Genomic DNA, 20151 nt, shown 5'->3' with positions numbered 1-20151 from the left:
AAAATGTCAATTTCAACTAGAGGAACTTTGAGGAAAGGCACTGAATCTTTCATTTTTAACATGTTTAGATTCTATCTTAACAATGTTTGGTTTTTTTGTTATGATTTTTTTTTCCTGCCTTCACTTTCACCGTCATGCAAATTTATTTGGGTTCTTGCGTTCTATTTTTACCGCAAACAAAAACAAGCAGGCGTCACATTTCAAAAGAGGAACGAAGCTTTTAAAGAAAGAAATAAAAAACAAACTCTTCCTTCCAAGAAAATAACAAGCACGAGAAGAAGTGCACAAATGTTAGTAGCAGTTGTTTTTATTCACTCTTCAGTGATGTGACTCCAAGAAATTCCACTCCATAATATTTCTAGTACCAATATATATAATTATCGTGAGATTCAATGTCAATTTTTATATATTAAATATAGAACTTGACACAATCAAAGCAACTACACATTTTAAGATAACACTGTCGCAAATAAAGATAAAGATGGTAAATCAAACAAGATGAAAAAAAATTATTAATATTATAAATACTTGTTTTTATTGCATTAGAATTGTCTTATTAAATTTTGGCATTTATCTTTGAGGACGCTTCAAAAAAGGCAACACTGTTTATCGGAGATAAATAATTAAGGCTAACGTCAAAATAGCATTTGAAAGAAAAGTGTTGCTAACTAACCAGCTTGCCTAACAAAATTTTAATAGAGAAAAAAATACTGCATTTCAATTCATAGAGAAAAAAATGCGGTCTTTGAAATAAGCCTTTAAAATAGAGAAAAGGTCAAAAAACGCTGGCTAATTTGCTTAGCTTGCACCAAAAACATACGCGCTAGCATGCTAGCACGTCATTGCTAACGTTTTTTTTTCCTTCAACGGTCCACCAATCCTAATTTAATTTTGTTTTTATATGAAAAAACTCCAAGTATATGTCCATACTTCTATATTTTATATTATGTACTGTCATGACATGATCGAGTGAAAAATAAATTAATATGACACGTGATTGTCTCATTTTTGCATTAGCATACTCTAGCATACCTTGGTATGTTCCAATCCATCCATGCGACCAATCCCACTTTGCCTGAAACAAAATTAACTTCTTTTTTTTTTCACCTACCCCTTTTTCAACAAAAAAAAAAGCTGCAAAAAGTCAGCGAGAGACAGAGATTCATCTGCGGTGGCCTTTGTCCTTTTTGTTTCTGGAGGGCGTCTTGATGGGCATACTGGCCGCTCCGTTCTCCAGCGGCACGGCGTTCGGGCGGCTCACCGGGGGCGACGTGGGCGAGAAATGTCCGGGTTCGCCGTCCATGTTGGATTTGAAAGGGCCGGCGGGGGAAAATTTCAGAGGGCTGAAAAGAAAAAAATAGGGGGAAGAAACAGTTCATGAATGATGCCATATGCCACAGGTGTGTCAAAGTGACGGTCCAAGGGCCAAATGTGGCCCATCGCATCATTTAGTGTGGCCCAACAAAGTCAATGATGAGTGCACACTTTCTGTTTTTGGATCAAATTCAAATGAAGAGTATAGATATATTATATTTCTTGAATTTCTCCCTTTTAAATCAATAACTGTCATTTTTTAAATACATTTTTTTCTGTGTTTTTAGTTCAAAAATCATTTTGTAAAATCTAAAAATATATTAAAATAAACATAGTTTTAGATCTATAAAACACTGAATATTCAGGGGTTTTAATCCAGTTCTTTTAATCCTTTTATATTAAAAAAATCTAAATATTCTATCAAAAATGGTCCGGCCCAAGTCAAATGGAGTTGACATTATGGTGCACTGTGGTAGATGGAGGCTTACCTGTTGGGCGTTCGTGGGCTGCTGTTGTGTCGTCGGACCGGCCTCATTCGGGGCTCGAAGGAGAAACCTTCTCTTAAACTTTCCAGGACGGAAGGTGCCACGTAGGTGAAGCCCTGAATCAAAGTTCACCACAGGGAAATGTCACATATATGTCATATACATGTGTATGTATGTATACATATATGTCATGTCATGTGTCTTTACTCACGGCAAAAGTGACGTCTTGACTCTGACCAAGTGACGTATCGTCCGGACTGTCCACCGGCGTCTGTCTGGTAAACCTGGTGTCAAACTGGCTGAAGTCCTCGTCGGAATGCTGCGAGGACGGACAAACGGCGGGATTGTGACGTTGGCAATAGTTGACAAGAGGCAAATGTCAAAATGCTTTACCAGCTGTGGCTTGTACGGCGGCTCAACTCTCTTAGCCAGCAGGTCGGACCACTTGATTTGCTTGAAGAATGGATGTCCCTTTAAGACAAAAAAAGGGTGTTTTCACACTGAAATTGTTTCTTAGGGATTTTTTTCCACTGTCAAAGCCATCCATCCCAATATTTCAACTAGTTTTCTATGGAAACATAATTATTTGTGGGTAAATAGATATGTCCAACGCTTCAATTTTGTCAAGGTACTCTTGAATGGGTCAAAAGTCTGCAATGTTTTGAAAAAAAAGTCTTGGACTGGCTTCCACAGTCTATACTAGGGGTGGGGCTAAGCAGTGTTCGAGGACCGTTCCCTGTGAGGGCAGCTTTTTGGTCCACAGAAACTAGAGTTGAGGGAATGGGGGTTGGGCTGAAACAAGCACCTGATGCCAATCCACTGATTGCACTCGCAGTACACTTAGTATTGAGGAAAGCTTTCCTCTTTAGAAAGTTGAAACTAAAGCACCCCCACTTTGTGTACTAGTTTGCCCAACCCTGTTATACGAGGGTTAAATTTATTTATTTACTCATATAGTTGTGTATATATTTATTTACTTATTTACTACCGTACTTATTTACTTACTTACTTATTTATAACAATAAAATTTCTCAAATACGGGATGAATCCAATTCAATCCTAAAAGCGAGATTTATGGGATACCACATCTTCATATGTCCGTCCAATGCTCCAACTTTATCTAGTCTAGGTGCTCTTAAATGTGTGTTCAGTGTTCGAGGGCCTGTGTGGGTGGGTGGGGGCAGCTTTTTGGTCCAGAGAAAGAGAGTTGAACCACAACGGGGGTTGGGCTCAAACAAGCACCTGACGCCAATCCACTGATTGCACTCGCAGTACACTTAGTATTGTGGCTTTAGAGTCAGGACTGAAAATATGCACCCCATTTGTTGAGTAATTTCCACTTTGTGGAATAGTTTGCCCACCACTGTTAAATAAAGGCCTAGTCTTATGGGATGCTACATCTTCCTTCCTATGTCCAACACTTCAACTTTATCAAGGTGCTCTTAAATGGGTCAAAATGTCTGAAACGTTTGAAATAGGTGAACAAAAAGTCTTGGACTGGCTTCCACAGTCTATACCAGGGGTGGGGCTAAGCGGTGCTCGAGGACTGTTCGCTGTGGGGGCAGCAGCTTTTTGGTCCAGAGAAACAGAGTTGAACCACAACGGGGGTTGGGATGAAACAAGCACCTGACGCCAATCCACTGATTTCACTCGCAGTACACTTAGTATTGTGCAAAGCTTTCTTCTTTGGAGCTTGGAACCAAAGCACCCCCGCACCCATTATTATTACCCATAGTTTTCCCAGCCTTGAACAAGGCTAGAATGTTACATTCCAATTAGACACTGCCCATATCTTTAATATCTACACTATGAGAGGAATGCAAAAGTCAATGACATACTTTAATTTCTGCACAGTCTGCTTTACTGGAGCCAAGTCTTTGGGCTGGATTCTTCTTTAGCAACTGAAAAAAGTGAAGAAAAAAAAAACTTTTTGTCATAAAATGTTACCAATTTACTGCATATGTCTTATTCCGTGCATGAAAATAAATGTAAAAAGGGGATTTTGGGCTGGTATTTGTGTTACAGACCTTCTTGACGAGGTCCTTGGCATCGATGGTCAGATAGGGAGGCAGATTAAGTTTACATTTCAAGATCTTATCAATGGTCTTTTTTCGGTTGTCTCCCGTGAACGGAGGCTAGAAAGGGAAGGCCAGGGGGAGAGAAGAAAGAAAATGACTGTGATAACATCACAATTCATGCAAAAACCTTGTCTGGTCTGTCACAAAAGTCATACATTTCTAATGAGATTGCTGCTTCGAAAAGCTCAAGTGGTGTCAAAAATAAAGTCAAGAGGAGGATAGAGAACTTCCATTTGGCCTTCTATACGCCTCTCACAAATAAAAATTAAATAGTATTTAGTAGGCGTAGTTGTCAGCTTTTAATTTGAAAAGCTAAACTTGCTAAAACTTTTTCACAAGTGTCAGCACAACATTTTTTTTGCGTAATATTTGGAGAAAAGTCATAAAATAATCCAATTATAAACATGGCATTACTTATTTTTGCATCACTCAAACTGGGTTTGCAGACATCAGCTTTTGTTGACATTAGGTCAGACTGAAAAATCAGATTTTTAAAAGATTTCTGTGATTCCTGCTGTTAAAATTTTGACGAGAATGACTATAGTTAACGTAGGTGTCATAGTTCAAAATGAAAAGATTTTCAAATTTCATGCAAAAAGTGTGCCACGGCTCAAAAAAGGTCGGGAAACACGGATGTAGCCTCCCCCAATGCGGAATTTTGTCTTACCGATCCGGTCATCATGTCATACATGAGCGCTCCGAGACTCCACCAATCGACGGCTTTGTTATGACCCGAGCGGCTCAGAATTTCCGGTGCCCTGCAGACCAGAAAGTGGGTCAAACAGAGCAGCATTGGGGCCAAAAAGACAGCCAATCGGCGACACTCACATGTACTCGATGGTGCCGCAAAAGGTGTGCGTGACGATTCCGTCGTGGATGGACTCTTTGCACAGGCCAAAGTCTGTTAACTTGATGTGTCCTATAAAATGCAAATGGGGGAAAAAATTTGCGGTCGGAAGTAGAATTGCAACTGTCTAACATTTAGAGTTAGCATCCTGTGCTAATAATGCAGAAGACTTTAGTTTCATACCCTGAAAAAGGGCTAAAATGGGTGTCCAAAGCGCATTATTTGATGGTACCTTGGTAATTAAGCATGACGTTCTCGGGCTTGAGGTCTCGGTAAATAATTCCGCTGGAGTGGAGGTGACCCAGGGCAAGGATGATCTCTGCTAGATAAAAACTGACCACAAAAAACAGCTTCATTCAATTGACATGTTTGCAAATAATAATAATAAAAAAGTAAAAAAATGGTCTAAAATCCAGATTGCTCAAATTATAATTCCGGGTACCACGTAAACAACAACAACAACAACAACAAATATTCAAGAGCGCAAAGGTAGTAACTATATCTTGCAAAACACAAAGTATTTCGGGACAAGGAAAATGAAAATCAGCCTTGTGCTATGCTAATATTTATCCCAATAACAAATTAAAAGTGGCTAAAATAGTGTAGGTAAGGCCATCCATACCAAGCCGTGTCTTCCATGAAGATGCCCTCTTTCTCCAATTGCATGAATAACTCTCCTCCTGCAAGCATGAACGCATGAATTCAGATTTCTGTACAATTTTGAAAAATACCGTCATTAACCAAAAGGGAATTGTGCCCCCCATTTTTCTTACCACTTAAATACTCTAATATGAGGTAGAGTTTCCCATTGGTCTGGAAAGCGTAGAGAAGATCTACTATGAAGGGGTGTCTGACCGTCTCCAGGATCTCCCTCTCGGCTCGCGTGTGCGCCGTGTCTTTAGCGCTGCACACGATTTTCGCCTAAATTAGGAACAATTAAAAAAAGCTCAATGATGAGAGAGAAATTTTGGAGCCTTTCTCTGGTCGCGGGAGATTAAAGACTATGTTTCAAAGTACCTTTCGGAGGACTTTCATGGCAAATATTTTCCCGGACATGGCGCCTTGCACTTTTCGCACTTGAAAAACCTGAACAAAAAAATAAAGATGTCTTCGGGTCACTCACAGAGAATCTGTGTTCAAAAGGTATCCATCAAAAACGTGATGATTACAATAATAATAAGAAGAAGAACAATGTCGTGGATTTTGGTGGCACTTAAAGATGCTTTCCTAGATTGAATTAATTTCACTGCACACTAGGTGGCAGTCACGGAAAGTTGGGTAAAGTATCTGGCCCATGGATATAATATATATATTTTGTTTACAAATATGTACTTATTTTTAAAATTTGAGGTCACAATTAACACATCAGTCTGAAATTGGTTTGGAGCCAAAATGGCCAACGTGGAAAAAGACACACCCAGACGAAAACACACATATAGACAGACATATATAGACATAGACAAACACAAACATAGACAGTCAAAATACCTTGCCATAGGCTCCTTTTCCAAGTACTCTGAGAAGCTCAAAGAAATCCGGTCCGACTCGCTCACTGTCCCTGTTGACCAATTCACTGGTCAGCTCCACTTCTTCTTTCTGGACACTGGATCAAAAAGACAAAATAAAAATATAAATATACAGCTGTTAAAATCCAAATGAGTAGAATAATCTCTCAAATATTGTGGTTAATGTAAACCAGAGATGACGGTAATAATTGAAAAATCATGAAGTAACTTTTTTTTCTTCTTTGATTAACACCTGATTGAAAGCATAAATAGGAAGGATTGAACTCACTTGTCTGGTTCTGTTATGGTGCCGTCACAAACGTCATCCTAAGGATGGGAAAGAATCCAGCACAAGGAGTTAGCACAATGATACAAGTTAGAGGTGCTTCAAGCCTTTTGAACACTTTAGGGAAGAAGTAGTTTGTTACAAAGACAAACCTCTGCATCGCTGACATCCTCAGTCTCCAAGTCAATGTCGAACACGCCAGCCATCCTGAAATCAAAATAAAGTCATGGACCCTTGTGAGGAAAAGCAGTCCGGAAAACGAATCATTTAATAATACTTACATGGCACACAAAACGGGGCTTTATAGTTTAAGCTCTCAAGAAAAACAACAAAATCTCTCTTGAGACAACTTTGGAATTGTTAGGTCAATAATGAGTCTGCATCAAATTACAAAGTAAACAAACCGGTCCAATTGAAACACACATGAATGAGTGCTTCAACTCTTCATCAAAATAGTACGTTGGATATGTGTCATTGATAGGTGATGTAACATTTGTTAATGGAACTGCATAAGCTAGGTTTACTATGGAGGAGTTTGATTGGCTCTTTAAAAATGCCGATTGTTTTCATTCCATTACCTTCACATTTTTAAACCGCATAACTACCACGGGTGCAAATAACAGAAGCATATACAGGCAATAAAGTATTATTAAGATGATTGGGGCGTTCAGTTTAATGTAAGAAAACATTTTTGCTGACGTTTTGGGATCGTCACTTAAGGGGATAGTTTCTGTTGATACTTGACAGCTAGCTTAGCACAGTAGCAGAGTCGCTAACAACAAGTAAACTAGCTCACCTGGTGGCACTTTCATCCGGGGGGTTCGTAGAGCTCTCAGAACGGCAACAATGTAGAACGTAGATGACACGGAGGGTGGAAAAAACAACGCGAGTGGAAGAAGGTGCTCCTTCTGGAACGGAATCGGCGACCCTCTGTTGTGTAGCACTCCGGACGGTGATCCAGGTTCACCTCGTGGACACTTCCGGATTTTGTTATTGCTACGTCATTGTCCACGTCGTTGGTCTTTTCTTTTACTTTGTAGTCATTGGTTGGGAACAAACCATTGGGTCTACGTCAGTGAGCTTAACTGTTATTTGTATTCTCTTTACCGTTTCGAAAATTGTAACTATCGCTTCGGAAGTGTGGGAAAAAAGACAAACAAGTCTCAGTATAAAGGGGGGATCAAAGCTATTTTAGTTTATTACTGAGAAAATACAGCAAAACATGCGCCCGAACAGGGACTTGAACCCTGGACCCTCAGATTAAAAGTCTGATGCTCTACCGACTGAGCTATCCGGGCTCTGCTGTAAGGTTTCCTAAATCTCAATAACAACCTAAAAACCGACACAGTTTTACATGTGCTGTAGGATTTTGACGTTGTGAAGAACTGAATCATTTGCTTTGTTTTGAAGACGCTATAACGTTCAAGGGAGGATTTTTACGTGGTAACGAATGTACAACGTAATCCTGACAAAGGTGATCATTTATTCATGCAGTTTTGTTCTGTCAATTAAATACCTTTATTGTATTTAGATTACAAATTACCTTTAGTGGTGTCCAACTCGTTGAACGTTGAATTTCATTGCACAAAACAATCATCCAAAAAGAAAATCTTTGAGGCCCCAGCGAGATTTGAACTCGCGACCCCTGGTTTACAAGACCAGTGCTCTAACCCCTGAGCTATGGAGCCCGTTTATCGAGACTGGCGAGATGTTTTAATATAAATCTGTCTAGACAGGATACCAAAACCCAATATGCATATCCAAATGAAGTTAACTGTTTCCAAATACAATATTTTATAAAAACAATGCTAAACAAATGTGAAAATGTCACTAGCCAGACAATGCAAATGATAAAACACCTCGTACTGGTTTGCTTTGGAATGCTCAGTCCTGATTGGCAGGAGGGGGGAACTCTCCAGCAGCTTGCTTATTCCTTTCTCTCCTCACACTTGATCTCCCCCTTACAGAGTAAAGTTGGACACCGAACCAAGCAAACATGAGGGATTGGATTCATTTTCTTTAGAATGGTTGATTTCTGTTCCTTGCTTCTAACTGGACGTCAATTGGATGTGATTGCTGGCCGGGTCCTGATTTTGTTTTGACCAAGAAGGACCAGCCTGGCTTTGTTCCAGGCTCCGTGGAAGCGAGGGGAGCCATGGTGGACGCAGAAGAATGGACACAAGAGAGTGCATACTATTAGTAGTTGCCAGATGAAAAGCTGAGTTATCCGAGGGTCTTGGATGGTGGACCCGGGAGATCATATCAGCGAGTAAGTCAAATTAACCTTCTCCAAACATCGGTGCGATTAAATATGTGTGAGAGCTTTTTTAGTTATGTATATGTTTTTTCTTAATTAAAAGGCCTAACCAGGGTGTGCAGAGCGCCCTCTACTGGCTAACTCGAACCAACAGGCAACAATAAGTCCTCAATGAATGAATGGATTTAAAACTTCACTGATTGATGCGTAAAAATTGCCAGAAAACAGCTCCCAGATTTAATTGTGCTATTTCAATTCAACAATTACTCAACCGTTTTGAGAATGTCAATCAAATTTCATTCTGATCCATCTTCCAAAGACAGATGTAATATAAGTTCCTCCAGAAGAAGAAGAACAATATTTTTTTAGCCATCCGTCCACATGCAATAGGCATTTTTCAACTAATAAAAAGAAAAACACTCCTGTTATGGCCCTCAACAAGTTTAATTTCTGTTGTTATTCATATATTTAAATCCATAATATTCAACTAATGCCCCATTGATAATGATAAAAACCCAATAAACTTAAATTGGGAGAACTTCAATCTATGTGATGGACGGCCATGCACGTCCAATCTGGCAACCTTTCCCCGTCAAAACTGGACGTCAATGGCAGCCAAATAGTCACTTGAATTCCTCGCAAGAGGCTGAGGCATATGTTCCCGTCAGATCTATTGATGTTATGTGCCCCGGCGACTGGGTTGTTATTTTACGTATTGATTTGGCAAAGCAAACTTGGTCGTCATCTTGTGTCAAGGCACCCGTGGAACCTGTTCTCGGATCCGGGTTGCACCCGAGGAGGAGAGTCGCTCGCTACAGTCGCTCCAGTCGCTCCAGTCGCTACAACTGGATTTGGGTTTCTCGGTGGCGACCTGCTGCTACTTTTCTCTCCAGCTACGCCCCAAAAAAAGGATGAAAGAAAAAAACACTAGCGGTCGCCATATATGATGCCCCCCGTTGGATTTGAATTGGAAAATCTGTAGTAGGTAGGCTAGCTTGCTTTGCTTTTTTCGACGTCCCAAAACGTCGCCTTTCATGCTTTTCCCGCATCAACACATCTCTTCCTTGGACACGACTGACCAACAGAAGATGTTTAAAAGGCCTCGTGTCGAAGTCAACGTTTCTTCCGAGATTCTATCGGCGTGTCTATCGGGGTTGCTAGCCAACTAGCCGAAAAAAAAGAAGAAGAAGCGTCGTCAATGTCGGACGGTCTTTGTTGTGGCTTTGCGCGGCTGGAGCTTTTCCTTGCCCAATGGCCGGCCGAGGAAACGGGCTACTTGTAGAGGAATGCTCCGCTTTCTCTTGGCGTTAGCTCTGCGGCGAATTCATGTAAGGCTAGCCGCCGTATGTGCGTCGAAAGTGGCTATTAGCTTGTCACCGCCGTCGTTGTCGTCGACGCGGCTCATTTAGCTTCATTTTGGTATGTTTTTTTTTTTTTTGCAGGGCCAACAATAACAACATGCTCGTCGCCTCTGCTGTGGTGGTGTGGGAATGGCTGAACGAGCACGGTCGCTGGCGGCCCTACAGCCCGGCCGTCTCGCATCAAATCGAGGCGGCCATACGGACGGGGGATATCCGAGGAGGGAGCGTCGTCCTCGGCCAGGTGGACACTCGCCTCTCCCCGTACATCATTGATCTCCAGTCCATGCACCAGTTCAGACAAGACACAGGTAATGGAATATATAAATAGTATTTTCAAATGTAAAATGTATTTTAGAGGGCCTGTAATAGCCCTGAGAGCAATTTATGAAAACATTAAGAGAGAAGAATGCTTCAAATTATACCAGATAACCCTGGCTCATTCTTATGTTCCCCCAAATAATCATATTAAGTCTTGACATTTCATTCGGGAAAATGGCTAATGTTTATTTAAATTGCTAATTCTTGAAAAGCCGAGAACATTTGTTTAAATAAGATATTAAAAATGAATACAGACTTATTAAGTCACTATTTTTCTTGACCAACAACAACAAAAATGTAAATATGGATTAGACAAACGCTTTCGGATAATTCCAATGGCGCTTTACCGTTAAATTGAAAGATTTTATTATCATTATACAAGTGTAATAAGATTAGCGTTGTTGGTATCACTGTGACATCCGTCATTATACAGCCTGACCTAAAAATGTTTTAACTGTATCTTCCGATTTTGACACTTCCTGGCTGTACTAATCACATGATTTTGGCTAATATGTGTGAAAATGCGATCGTAGTCCTGAGTTTTAGGAGTTTTATTTTGGTTAGGAGTGTTTTTTGGGCCATCGGTGTTGTTTGAGCAGAATGTAGCTCCAGCTGGCCCTGCTGAAGGAGACACTTTCTCAGACCCCCACAAAGCCACGGGGCAATAAGGTCAAGGAAGGAGAGAGACCCTGGCTGGCTGGCTGGGGGAGGGCAACGGTAGTAACATAGGCTACCAATAGCTAACATGAAGTCAGATTCTTATAAAAGTTGGATTTTTTTTGTCAGGGACCCATAGACAAAAAATAAAACAGCTTTTTTTTAAATCAAAAAATAGGAAATGGAAAAATATCCTTTTCCATATAAAGCGCTAAAACACTTCCCAAAATAATAATATAATATAATAAGATAATATTTACTTTTTTTTTTTTTTGCTATTTCAAAAGGTGAACATTCTGTGCTCTGCTTATAAAAGTAATTTTTGGCTTTGTTTGCAGGAACTATTCGCCCAGTGAGGAGAAGTTTTTACGAACCCTCGACAGCCCCGGGACAAGGTTGGCAATGGGAGTGGGAAAACGACAGCGGTTCGTGGACGCCGTACGACGTGGAGGTGGCCATCGCCATCGAGAACGCGCACGCTCGCCAGCAAGCCTGCCTGGACCTGACGGCCCTGGGCTTCTGCTACCTCATCGATTTTCAGAATATGACGCAGGTTCCTTTATCCGCCCGCCTCTTTTTATGTCTTCTCCTCCCTCGGGAATAAACGTTAGCATTTCCCCATAAAAAATTCCCTAGGTGAACAGACAGAGCCAGAGATGTCGAAGAATCCAGCGACGGGCCGACGTGGCCTACCCGTTGGTTTCCGGGCCTCTCCCGTTCCCAAAGGGCGTTCCGGGCGGGGGATTGACGGGCGCCCTGCTGGGCGTCGGCGTCTCGGGGGCCGGCGCCGGAAGCGGGAGCGCCGTCTACCCCAATGGCGGCCTGGTGACCGCCGTGTTGGGCCAGCCGTGCACCTGCCAGCAGTGCATGCTGGTCTTCAGCGTGAAGACCAGCACGGGAGGAGTCGGTACGCAGACTCTTAGCAGACGCTCGCTAACCATCCAGCGTCCCAAGACCATGATAGTGGCAAAACCGCCCACCGCTCCCAAATCGGCCACCCTTGGGAGAGGACAGAACCTGACGTCCAATTGCAACGCCTACCAGACGCTGCCGCACGGCTTGGCCATCTCCAAAAACACGGCGTCCCCGAGGAGAAACGCCCAACTGTTCGCGCAGTCGCTGGCCGCCCTCACGTCGGGGACTTCCGCCCTGGCCATCTCGCCGGCTTCCAGGCCTCCGCCCCCGTCACTCCCGCCCCCTCAGCCGCCGTCGTCGTCCGGCGGCATCCCTCCGTCCATGGCGGCCAAGCACGAGCCGGTGCCGACAGCTACTTTGGTGACCCCGGCCGGCGGCGTGACCGCGCCGCCGTCCCCAGCGCCGTCTCCGTCGCCGGCCGTGATGAAGCCGCAACGCGTGCCATCGTCGAAAATGTGCCACGCGCCACTGCCCCAGAGGTCCAGCCTGGCCGGATTGAGTCGACCGGCGTTGCAGAGGATCGCCATGGCCCAATCCAGAGCGCTGATTGCATCGGGGTGAGTCAAGATAACAATTAGTACTTTGAGTATGTTTACTAAAACTACCAGTACCGGTACCCGGACGTTTGGTCGACGGACAGTTCTCTCTCTCTCATGATTATAATTTTGAGATCGAGCAAATCTGGCGACAAAACGTCCATTCAATGAAACATCCGGGGACCAAACGTCTGGGGACCAAACGTCAGGGGACCGAACGTCCGGGGGCCAAACGTCCGGGGGCCAAACGTCCGGGGACCAAACGTCCGGGGACCAAACGTCCGGGGACCAAACGTCCGGGGACCAAACTTCCGGCTACGACCATTACCTGTGCTTGTGCGGAATGTACCATTGTGTTCATTTCAATTTTGATCATTTGATAATCACGTTTGGTCTTCAAACCAAATTTGGAGTTTTTTTTCGCCATTTTCTAGTCTGTGATTCCTCGCCACCTTCCGTCTTTGCGTCCGTCCCATTCTGGGCCCCTCGAAGCCACATTGTTGGTCTCCACAGAAACCTTTGTTGCATCACACAAGCCTGGGCCACATTAGCAGCACAATGTCGAGTCTTTGCTACGGCACCCCCCTCCTCCCATCCTTTCCCTGCTTTGTCTCATGATTTTTTATACATGGAGGCTTCTCATCTGCTGCCACCCACTGCAATAATTCTCACCCTTACAACCTCCACCACTTTGGTTTTGTGGGGATAAGATGCTCGAGCACTGGTGTCAAAGTGGCGGCCCGGGGGCCAAATACGGCCCGCCACGTCACTTTGTGCAGCCCAAAAAAAATTAAGTCGTGTGTCGACTTTCTACATGAGGATCAAATTCAAATGAAGATTAGAGATGTGAAAAATATTTCCAGATTTTTTTCCCTTTTTTAAATCAATCAGCGCAATTTTTAATCCATTTTTCTGTGTTTTTAGTTCAAAAACCGTTTAAAACTTTTTTGTTCTCCACTAATATTGAATATATAAAAAATACTTGGTTTTCTTTTGAAATAAAAAACAAATAATTAAGAAAAAACTCAAATAAACATTGTTTCAAATCTATTAAAAAAAACAACTGAATATCTACGGATTTTGATCCATTTCTTTTAATTTGTTTTTTTTTAAATATGTAAATATTGCTCTGGAAAGATGGCTACTTTCACACTAGGCTTCTCGCGTGGAAGAAGAGAGGCGCTTGGTTTGGCCAATGTTTATCTTTTGTGTCTGAATATGGGCTAGACGCTATTGTCTATGGCGCCTCTACCAAACCAGTGTGTGTGTCCCCATCTTAGACTGGTCCCCACCCAGACAACCCCCAAGACGGGGTGAGAGCTTTTAAAACAAAGAAACGAGTCAGGAAAGGAGCCTGAGCGTCACGTGACGTAAAACATCGACGGGGAGACGTTAGGCTAACACGTTTATTACGCCCGTGTCCACGTCTCCTGTGGGAAGCGTCAATATTGACCGTCCTCACGGGAGACACAGTCAGGAATGTTAGCTTTTGCTACCATTCCACGTTCCGGGAAGCACACCAAACTATTTTGTCGCCTAGACCGTCGGGTCACCACCGAGTGAAGGGGTGGGCAAACTTTTGGGCCCGGCCGGGGGGGGGCCACTTTGACTTTAAAAAATTGACAGATGTGTTGCTAGTTGAATTCTAGTTTGGAAAGGTGGAGGAGTTTGTTATTGTTTGGAATCGAGTCCAGCTGATGTCCATCTGGGCCCCAGGGAGTAGGACACGGCCATTGTGGGAGTGCCGCAGAGAAAGCTGGGGGAGTCGTGTCTTTTGACTCGGGGTCAAGCGCCATTCAGCAAAAACTACATCACCCCCCTTTTTTCATGTTTCTTTATGTTAAGGGTGTCAGACTCGGTGGGGTTGGTTCGCGGGCCGCTTTAACGTCAACTTGAGTTCACGTGGGCCAGAGGACCATTTTAGATCGAATATTTACATTTTTTTGTTTATAAATGGATTAAAAGCCCTGAATATTTAGTTTTTTATAGGTCTAAAACAATGTTTATTTTATCTTTTTTATATATATTTTTAGATTTTACAAAATGATTCTTGAACCAAAAACACAGAAATGTATTTAAAAATGACAATGGTTGATTTAAAAGGGGGAAAATAAGGAAATGTAATATACATCTATACTCTTCATTTGATTTTGATCCTAAAACAGAAAGTGGACACTCATGATTGACTTTCCCGGGCCACACAAAATGATGCGACGGGCCAGATTTGGCCCCCGGGCCGCCACTTTGACACACTTGCTTTAAGTAGTCCTTCTCACTGAGTCTTGCCTATTTCACCCTTTTTTCCCCTATTGGATGAACCCGCTTTTACAAAACATGGGACAGTCGTGGGCCCTCCTGCGATTGGCTGTAGAATATTGCGCGGTGCCTCGTAATGACCATTAATACCCGCATGTGATTTACGCGTGTAATTTTAGTCCTCTACACGTGCACGCGTCGTAGTGAGTCATTCACGTACGCAAAAATGACTCACTAAGATACGTAACGTAGGTCAAGGTAAATCAGCTTTGTGCACAAAGGATTTTGCCAAAAGGAAACAACAGATCATCGGCACACTTTGACTACATTTTTACCGTATTCTTACATGTACGCCATATTTGATATAAAATAATGCTCATTGTCACGAGCAATGTCAATCTTGATTCGCGGTCGCATTTAGGGGACGTAGTAGCGCAGTATTTTGCTCACGAGATGAGAATGTAAATACGGAGGAGTGTATATTTGCACATAACAAAAGCTTGTGGATTTGACACGCCTGTGAGAGATGATTGGCTTTGTGACCAAGCAGGTAATCCCCCCCCCCAGTGAGCGACTATATGACGTCCGTCTTTGAGCAAATGGAAAATCCGTGGATTAGCTTCGCGCCGCGCATGTACAAATGGCCCTTCGCAATCATCCGTAGGCTTAGTGGACATTCAAAGCCTGTCAGGTTTGCTATCGCCAGCGACCAAAATCGGGCTCGGACCATCGGCTTTTTCACATTGGACATCTTTGGGACCTTTTTTGTATTGTCCTGCTCTTATCTTTGCTTTTTTAAATTTTACTGTCCTTGGGAAAATGACAGTCATCTGTTTGTCGGAGTGAGTATCTTGATTGTTTTTGGTTCTGATGATTCAACTGATTAAAAGGAAAAAAATACCCTGAAAACAACTGTTTTAAAGAATTATTTTTTTCATTTTTGCAGCGTGCCTACTGTTCCCGTGAAGAATCTTAACGGAGCCAGTCCCGTTCACCCGGCACTGGCAGGTAATCCTTCATTTTTTTAAAAAAATCTCTAAATTCTGTATTTGTCATTTATAAAGCTTCTTCCATTTCAGGGATCACAGGCATTCTGATGAGTGCTGCCGCCCTGCCCGTATGTCTCACCCGGCCCCCCAAACTGGTCCTCCACCCTCCGCCCGTCAGCAAGAGCGACATCAAACCGGTTCCGGGTTTCGGCCATTGCTGCAGAAAGACCACTAAGAAGCAGGCTCGCAAAGGTCCGAAAACTGGATTCCAAACAAACCTTTCAATAGGCAAAGATCTATCCTGAGCTAACATGCTAACGTCATTCCCTCCTCAGGTAAAACTCCGGAGGATGTGGTCAAAAAGTACCTACAAAAAGTCAAGAGTCCACCAGATGAGGTGAGCCTTTCGGACCGAGAAAATGACAAAAAAGATTGGTCTAAATGTCAGTTCTTGGTGCGTCTTCTTCTTCCAGGATTGTACCATCTGCATGGAGCCGTTGGGGGGGCCTTCTGGCTACAAAGGTCCAGGAGTGGGACCCGTCTCCAGAGCCGAATCCGTCGGGCGACTGGCCCAGTGTGGGCACCAGTACCATTTCCAGTGTCTGGTGGCCATGTATAATAATGGCAACAAGGATGGCAGGTGGGTCGCAACAAATATTCTTTTTAACGCTCTAGCAAGTAGACTTTAATTTGGTTTTTGCACAAATATGGTCTCATACATTACCAATGGTAATGGGTTGGTAAATGAAGAATTTAGGAATGTCTAAAAAGCAAACTATATCACCAATCTTAAGATCAGGAAGAATCTTTCACACAGAATTAGGACACTGATCATTTTTTAAAGGTATTTTTGAGGACCGTGGACTGAATTACGAAATTTACATATACAGTACTACTCTGCTTACAAAATATTCAAGTTGGGAAAAAAGTTGTGGAACCTATTAATTTTGTAAGTAGAGGTACGACTGTATAATTCAAATGAAGACACTCGGTTGCAAATGAGCTGTTATTATGTAAACTCCTAGCTTAATCCCAAGTCTTTTGTTTCAGTCTCCAATGTCCCACCTGCAAAACCATCTACGGCGTAAAGACGGGAAACCAACCGGCGGGCAAGATGGAGTACCACATCATCCCTCATTCACTACCGGGGCATCCCGACTGCAAAACCATTCGCATCATCTACAACATCCCGCCGGGCATTCAGGTACGAGGAACCGGTACGGAGACGGCGCCTCGTCCTCGAGTCCTTCTGATCTTGTGGTCTTTTTCGCGTCCGATCAGGGACCGGAGCACCCCAATCCGGGAAAGCCCTTCACGGCCAGAGGCTTCCCGAGACATTGCTACCTCCCGGACAGCGACAAGGGTCGCAAGGTAAACATTCATTGCCTTTCTCTTGACCCTTACTGAGGACTGAGCGGTGATAGGGATTGATGGACAGTTATCTCAATGGAGATAATATCACGCTACTTTTTGATTGACGGGCGCATTTTTCACTCAGGTATTGAGACTCCTCCTCGTGGCTTGGGACCGCAGGTTGATCTTTTCGGTTGGGACCTCCAGCACCACGGGAGAATCCGACACGGTCATATGGAACGAGGTATGCAATTCAATTGAATGCTTTTATTGTCATTATGACTTGCTGGACAGGGTAGGTAAGAGGGAGTTGATGATCATCAGGTCAGATTTTGCTGAATGAATTGTCTTTTTGAAGGTTCACCACAAAACAGAATTTGGCTCCAACCTGACGGGTCACGGTTTCCCCGATCCCGGACACCTGGACAATGTTCTGGACGAGCTCCGAGCTCAGGGCATCACAGAAGATGACGGTTTGACAGAAAAGTGATCTACCCGGGGGAGCAAAGATGGCCGTGATGGAGAAAGAAACCAAACGGAAGAAAACGGAGAAGAAACCTTGGCCTCGGCGGGTGACGCGGGATGGACAAGGAAGAGGACAAGTCTGGCAGTATTCAAAAAGGACGCAGAGAAGAACCTTTGGAGCATTTTTTTCCCTTTTGTTTGTTTCAATAACCACTTTTTTAAATGTTGATTTTGTTACTGCCTGTCATTCCAGTTTGTGTATGGCTAATACACATGAAAAGAAAAAAAATCTGAAGGAAGAGAAAGAGGACTTTGCCACTCAGGATTTAGCTACTAACAGCCCACCAGAATGAAATGGTACTAATAACCAAGAACAAAAACAAGTTTAGTTTACACAGTGAAATTGTAGAAGATGGTACGTTTGAGAGTTTTTTTTAAAGAAACAAAAAACGAGAGAAGGGACAGAAAGCGAGAGATGAGTGATGAGGGGAAGGAGGGACGGTAGAAAAATTGCGGCAGCAAGAACGAACAAAGGCTTTATGAATGTAGTGTATGCGATAAGAGTAACGCTAACTTGTATTATAGACCATAGTCCTTTCATTCAACGCAAGAAAATCAAGCGACAATTCTGGCCACACCACCAAAATGCCTCCATTATTTTACTTGTTTATTGTTATTATTTTTTTACTTTTTTGCAACATTATTTTTGTGAAACTGCTCCCTCCCGTGTTCGTCTGTGGAACTACATTCACCACGTCAGCCAACGAAGCGCTTTCATTTTAATAAGGCACCACTTGTATTATTTTTTTTTATTTTCTCAGCCCCTTTATCCTCACTAGGGTCGCGGGGGTGCTGGAGCCTATCCCAGCTGAAACCGTAGTACTTGGAGAAAACCCATGCAGGCCCAGGGAGAACATGCAAAGGTGAACCGACCCAGATTTGAACCCAGAACCTCCACTGTGAGACCCACTCAACCGTCCATTCATTTTCCGAACCCGCTTATCCTCACTAGGGTTCATTTGAGGGGCCAAATTGAGCACAGTGACCATTGTGTACCCAACCAACGCATTCATTATCCAATGCGTTCTCCTTTAAGCGTCTTTTCTAGTATTTTTTCGTCCAACAAGTCGCCAAGGTACGCGTACGGGTGAACGAAACGATTGGTCGCCCTGAAAACCCACGCAAATTACGAAGCTCGACTTAGAAAGGTCATTTAACGGTACCCAATGGGAGTTGCGTTACCCCGAAAAGGTGCCTGTTTCCGTGCCATGAGGTCACTTTGCAGCACCGTGCTAATTAGCATTGTTAGCATAATTCTTCTGTGTACTTTGGGATTTGTGTTTGGCACATTTGCGGATCACCTTCTCTCTTCCAGCAAGCAGCAAGTGATACTAATGCACTGCCAAGTTCCTTTTTATTAGGGTCTGATCATTAAATTCCTGTTATCTTAATAGTTTTGAGTGAGTGCATGTGTTGCAAAAAAGAAAAACGCTGTGTACTGTGTATACTACCAACTTGCTCTGAGCCAAGAGTTTTACTTCTTTCTATTTTCTCTAGTCATTCATTATATTCTTGGAAAACTTGGAGGAAAAAATTATGAAGATGGTACCCACTCTATGTTTACTCCTTTTTAATGTCTTTTTTTATTTTTTACTACTGTTGTGTTTTAATTCATGTGAACTGTAGCTACAACTTTTATGTATAGTAGAATATTCTTTACATAGACTTTGTTGTACATTTAATGCGTATTCATTGAGAATGTTTTTTTCTTATTGGTTACTGTTGGTTTACATTTTTTAATACCATTTATTTGTCCATTTTCATTACGTACAGAAGTCAAGCTGGTTGGAAAAATCTTTTCTTTAGAAAAGGAATGTGATAATATAGTATTGCGCGCGCGGCCAATGGGTTTGTCATGCCAATCCCAAACAAACTCTTTTACAGTTGCTTTGCTTTTTTTAGATGGTTGGAGAATGGTTACGGGCCATTGTTTTGGGATGGGAATGTTATCTTGAATGTCCTGGCGTTTTATTCCAGCTCTTGTTCCCACGACCCAACTGACTGTCACGATTTCGTCGGGCTCGAGAGCCATAGTCTGTGAGTTTTTCGATCCTTTGAGCGTCGTTGAAAAAAAAAAGGCAAGCAACTCATTGGAGTTGTGCCTCCTTTTAAAAGCTGATTTTTTTGCCATTCGCAGTTATTCCAGATGGCAATAATTCATCTGTCTGATGTGACCTCTTGGAATTGATTGTGTTCATCTGATGGGACTGCGGGGCGGGAAAAAAGGGGTGCAGGTACTCAGTCAATGGGACAATGTGTAATTACAAAAATGCTGGAGTGCAGTATGACTGATTAATACATGTAAGAATAAACAATGAATGAAACTTTGGTTCCGATTTTTTACTTCAAAGTCGTCGCTGCAGTCAGGAAATTGTTTCTAACGGTATAAATTTCATTTTCATGCTGTTTTAACTATTCAAAGAGACAACGTTTATTTGGGATAAAAATGCATTCAAGGGCCAAAGTGCA

The 20151-nt window shown here is 42.7% G+C and overlaps 2 protein-coding genes and 2 non-coding genes across 6 annotated transcripts; 1 reads left to right on the top strand and 3 right to left on the bottom strand.

The window, feature by feature from the left end:
• Positions 1–291: 291 nt before the first annotated feature.
• Positions 292–7517, bottom strand: LOC144198508 (ribosomal protein S6 kinase beta-2-like). Its single transcript, XM_077719561.1, has 16 exons — positions 7312–7517; positions 6668–6722; positions 6519–6556; positions 6213–6327; positions 5742–5810; positions 5498–5645; positions 5347–5404; positions 4957–5057; positions 4706–4796; positions 4545–4635; positions 3827–3934; positions 3638–3700; positions 2193–2270; positions 2011–2118; positions 1803–1915; positions 292–1343 (listed from the first exon to the last, which is right to left on the bottom strand). Exons 2-16 carry the CDS (start codon positions 6719–6721, stop codon positions 1163–1165), a joined length of 1416 nt encoding a protein of 471 aa, XP_077575687.1. The 5' UTR covers position 6722; positions 7312–7517; the 3' UTR covers positions 292–1162.
• A 223-nt stretch (positions 7518–7740) lies between these two features.
• On the bottom strand, positions 7741–7813 carry trnak-uuu (transfer RNA lysine (anticodon UUU)). The gene has a single exon. It is a non-coding gene; the product is annotated as a tRNA-Lys (tRNA).
• A 317-nt stretch (positions 7814–8130) lies between these two features.
• Positions 8131–8203, bottom strand: trnat-ugu (transfer RNA threonine (anticodon UGU)). The gene has a single exon. It is a non-coding gene; the product is annotated as a tRNA-Thr (tRNA).
• A 277-nt stretch (positions 8204–8480) lies between these two features.
• LOC144198266 (E3 ubiquitin-protein ligase DTX4-like) lies at positions 8481–20006 on the top strand. Of its 3 annotated transcripts, XM_077719183.1 has the most exons (13): positions 9597–9757; positions 9858–10100; positions 10215–10441; positions 11447–11661; positions 11745–12580; positions 15762–15823; positions 15895–16056; positions 16140–16201; positions 16278–16444; positions 16855–17008; positions 17086–17175; positions 17303–17401; positions 17516–20006. In XM_077719183.1, coding segments are annotated over exons 2-13 (2208 nt in total). In that variant the 5' UTR covers positions 9597–9757; positions 9858–10098; the 3' UTR covers positions 17648–20006. The 3 variants fall into 3 exon arrangements, with proteins under 3 accessions (XP_077575307.1, XP_077575309.1, XP_077575310.1); XM_077719181.1 differs by lacking the exons at positions 9597–9757; positions 9858–10100 and adding an exon at positions 8481–8784; XM_077719184.1 differs by lacking the exon at positions 9858–10100.
• The last annotated feature ends 145 nt before the right edge of the window (positions 20007–20151 follow it).

The sequence above is a fragment of the Stigmatopora nigra genome, chromosome 6 (assembly GCF_051989575.1).
Source record: "Stigmatopora nigra isolate UIUO_SnigA chromosome 6, RoL_Snig_1.1, whole genome shotgun sequence".
NCBI classification, from domain to species: domain Eukaryota; kingdom Metazoa; phylum Chordata; class Actinopteri; order Syngnathiformes; family Syngnathidae; genus Stigmatopora; species Stigmatopora nigra.
This window is presented reverse-complemented; position numbering and strand designations above follow the sequence as displayed.

Coding starts and splice junctions, on each gene's coding strand:
- LOC144198508 (XM_077719561.1), bottom strand. CDS start 6,721: ATGGCTGGCGTGTTCGACATTGACTTGGAGACTGAGGATGTCAGCGAT. Junction 4,797..4,956: donor CGTCATGCTTAATTACCAAG/GTACCATCAAAT, acceptor TGCATTTTATAG/GACACATCAAGTTAACAGAC. Junction 1,344..1,802: donor AGCCCACGAACGCCCAACAG/GTAAGCCTCCAT, acceptor TTTTCTTTTCAG/CCCTCTGAAATTTTCCCCCG.
- LOC144198266 (XM_077719181.1), top strand. CDS start 8,756: ATGGTGGACCCGGGAGATCATATCAGCGA. Junction 16,057..16,139: donor TAAGAAGCAGGCTCGCAAAG/GTCCGAAAACTG, acceptor TTCCCTCCTCAG/GTAAAACTCCGGAGGATGTG. Junction 17,176..17,302: donor ACAGCGACAAGGGTCGCAAG/GTAAACATTCAT, acceptor TTTTTCACTCAG/GTATTGAGACTCCTCCTCGT.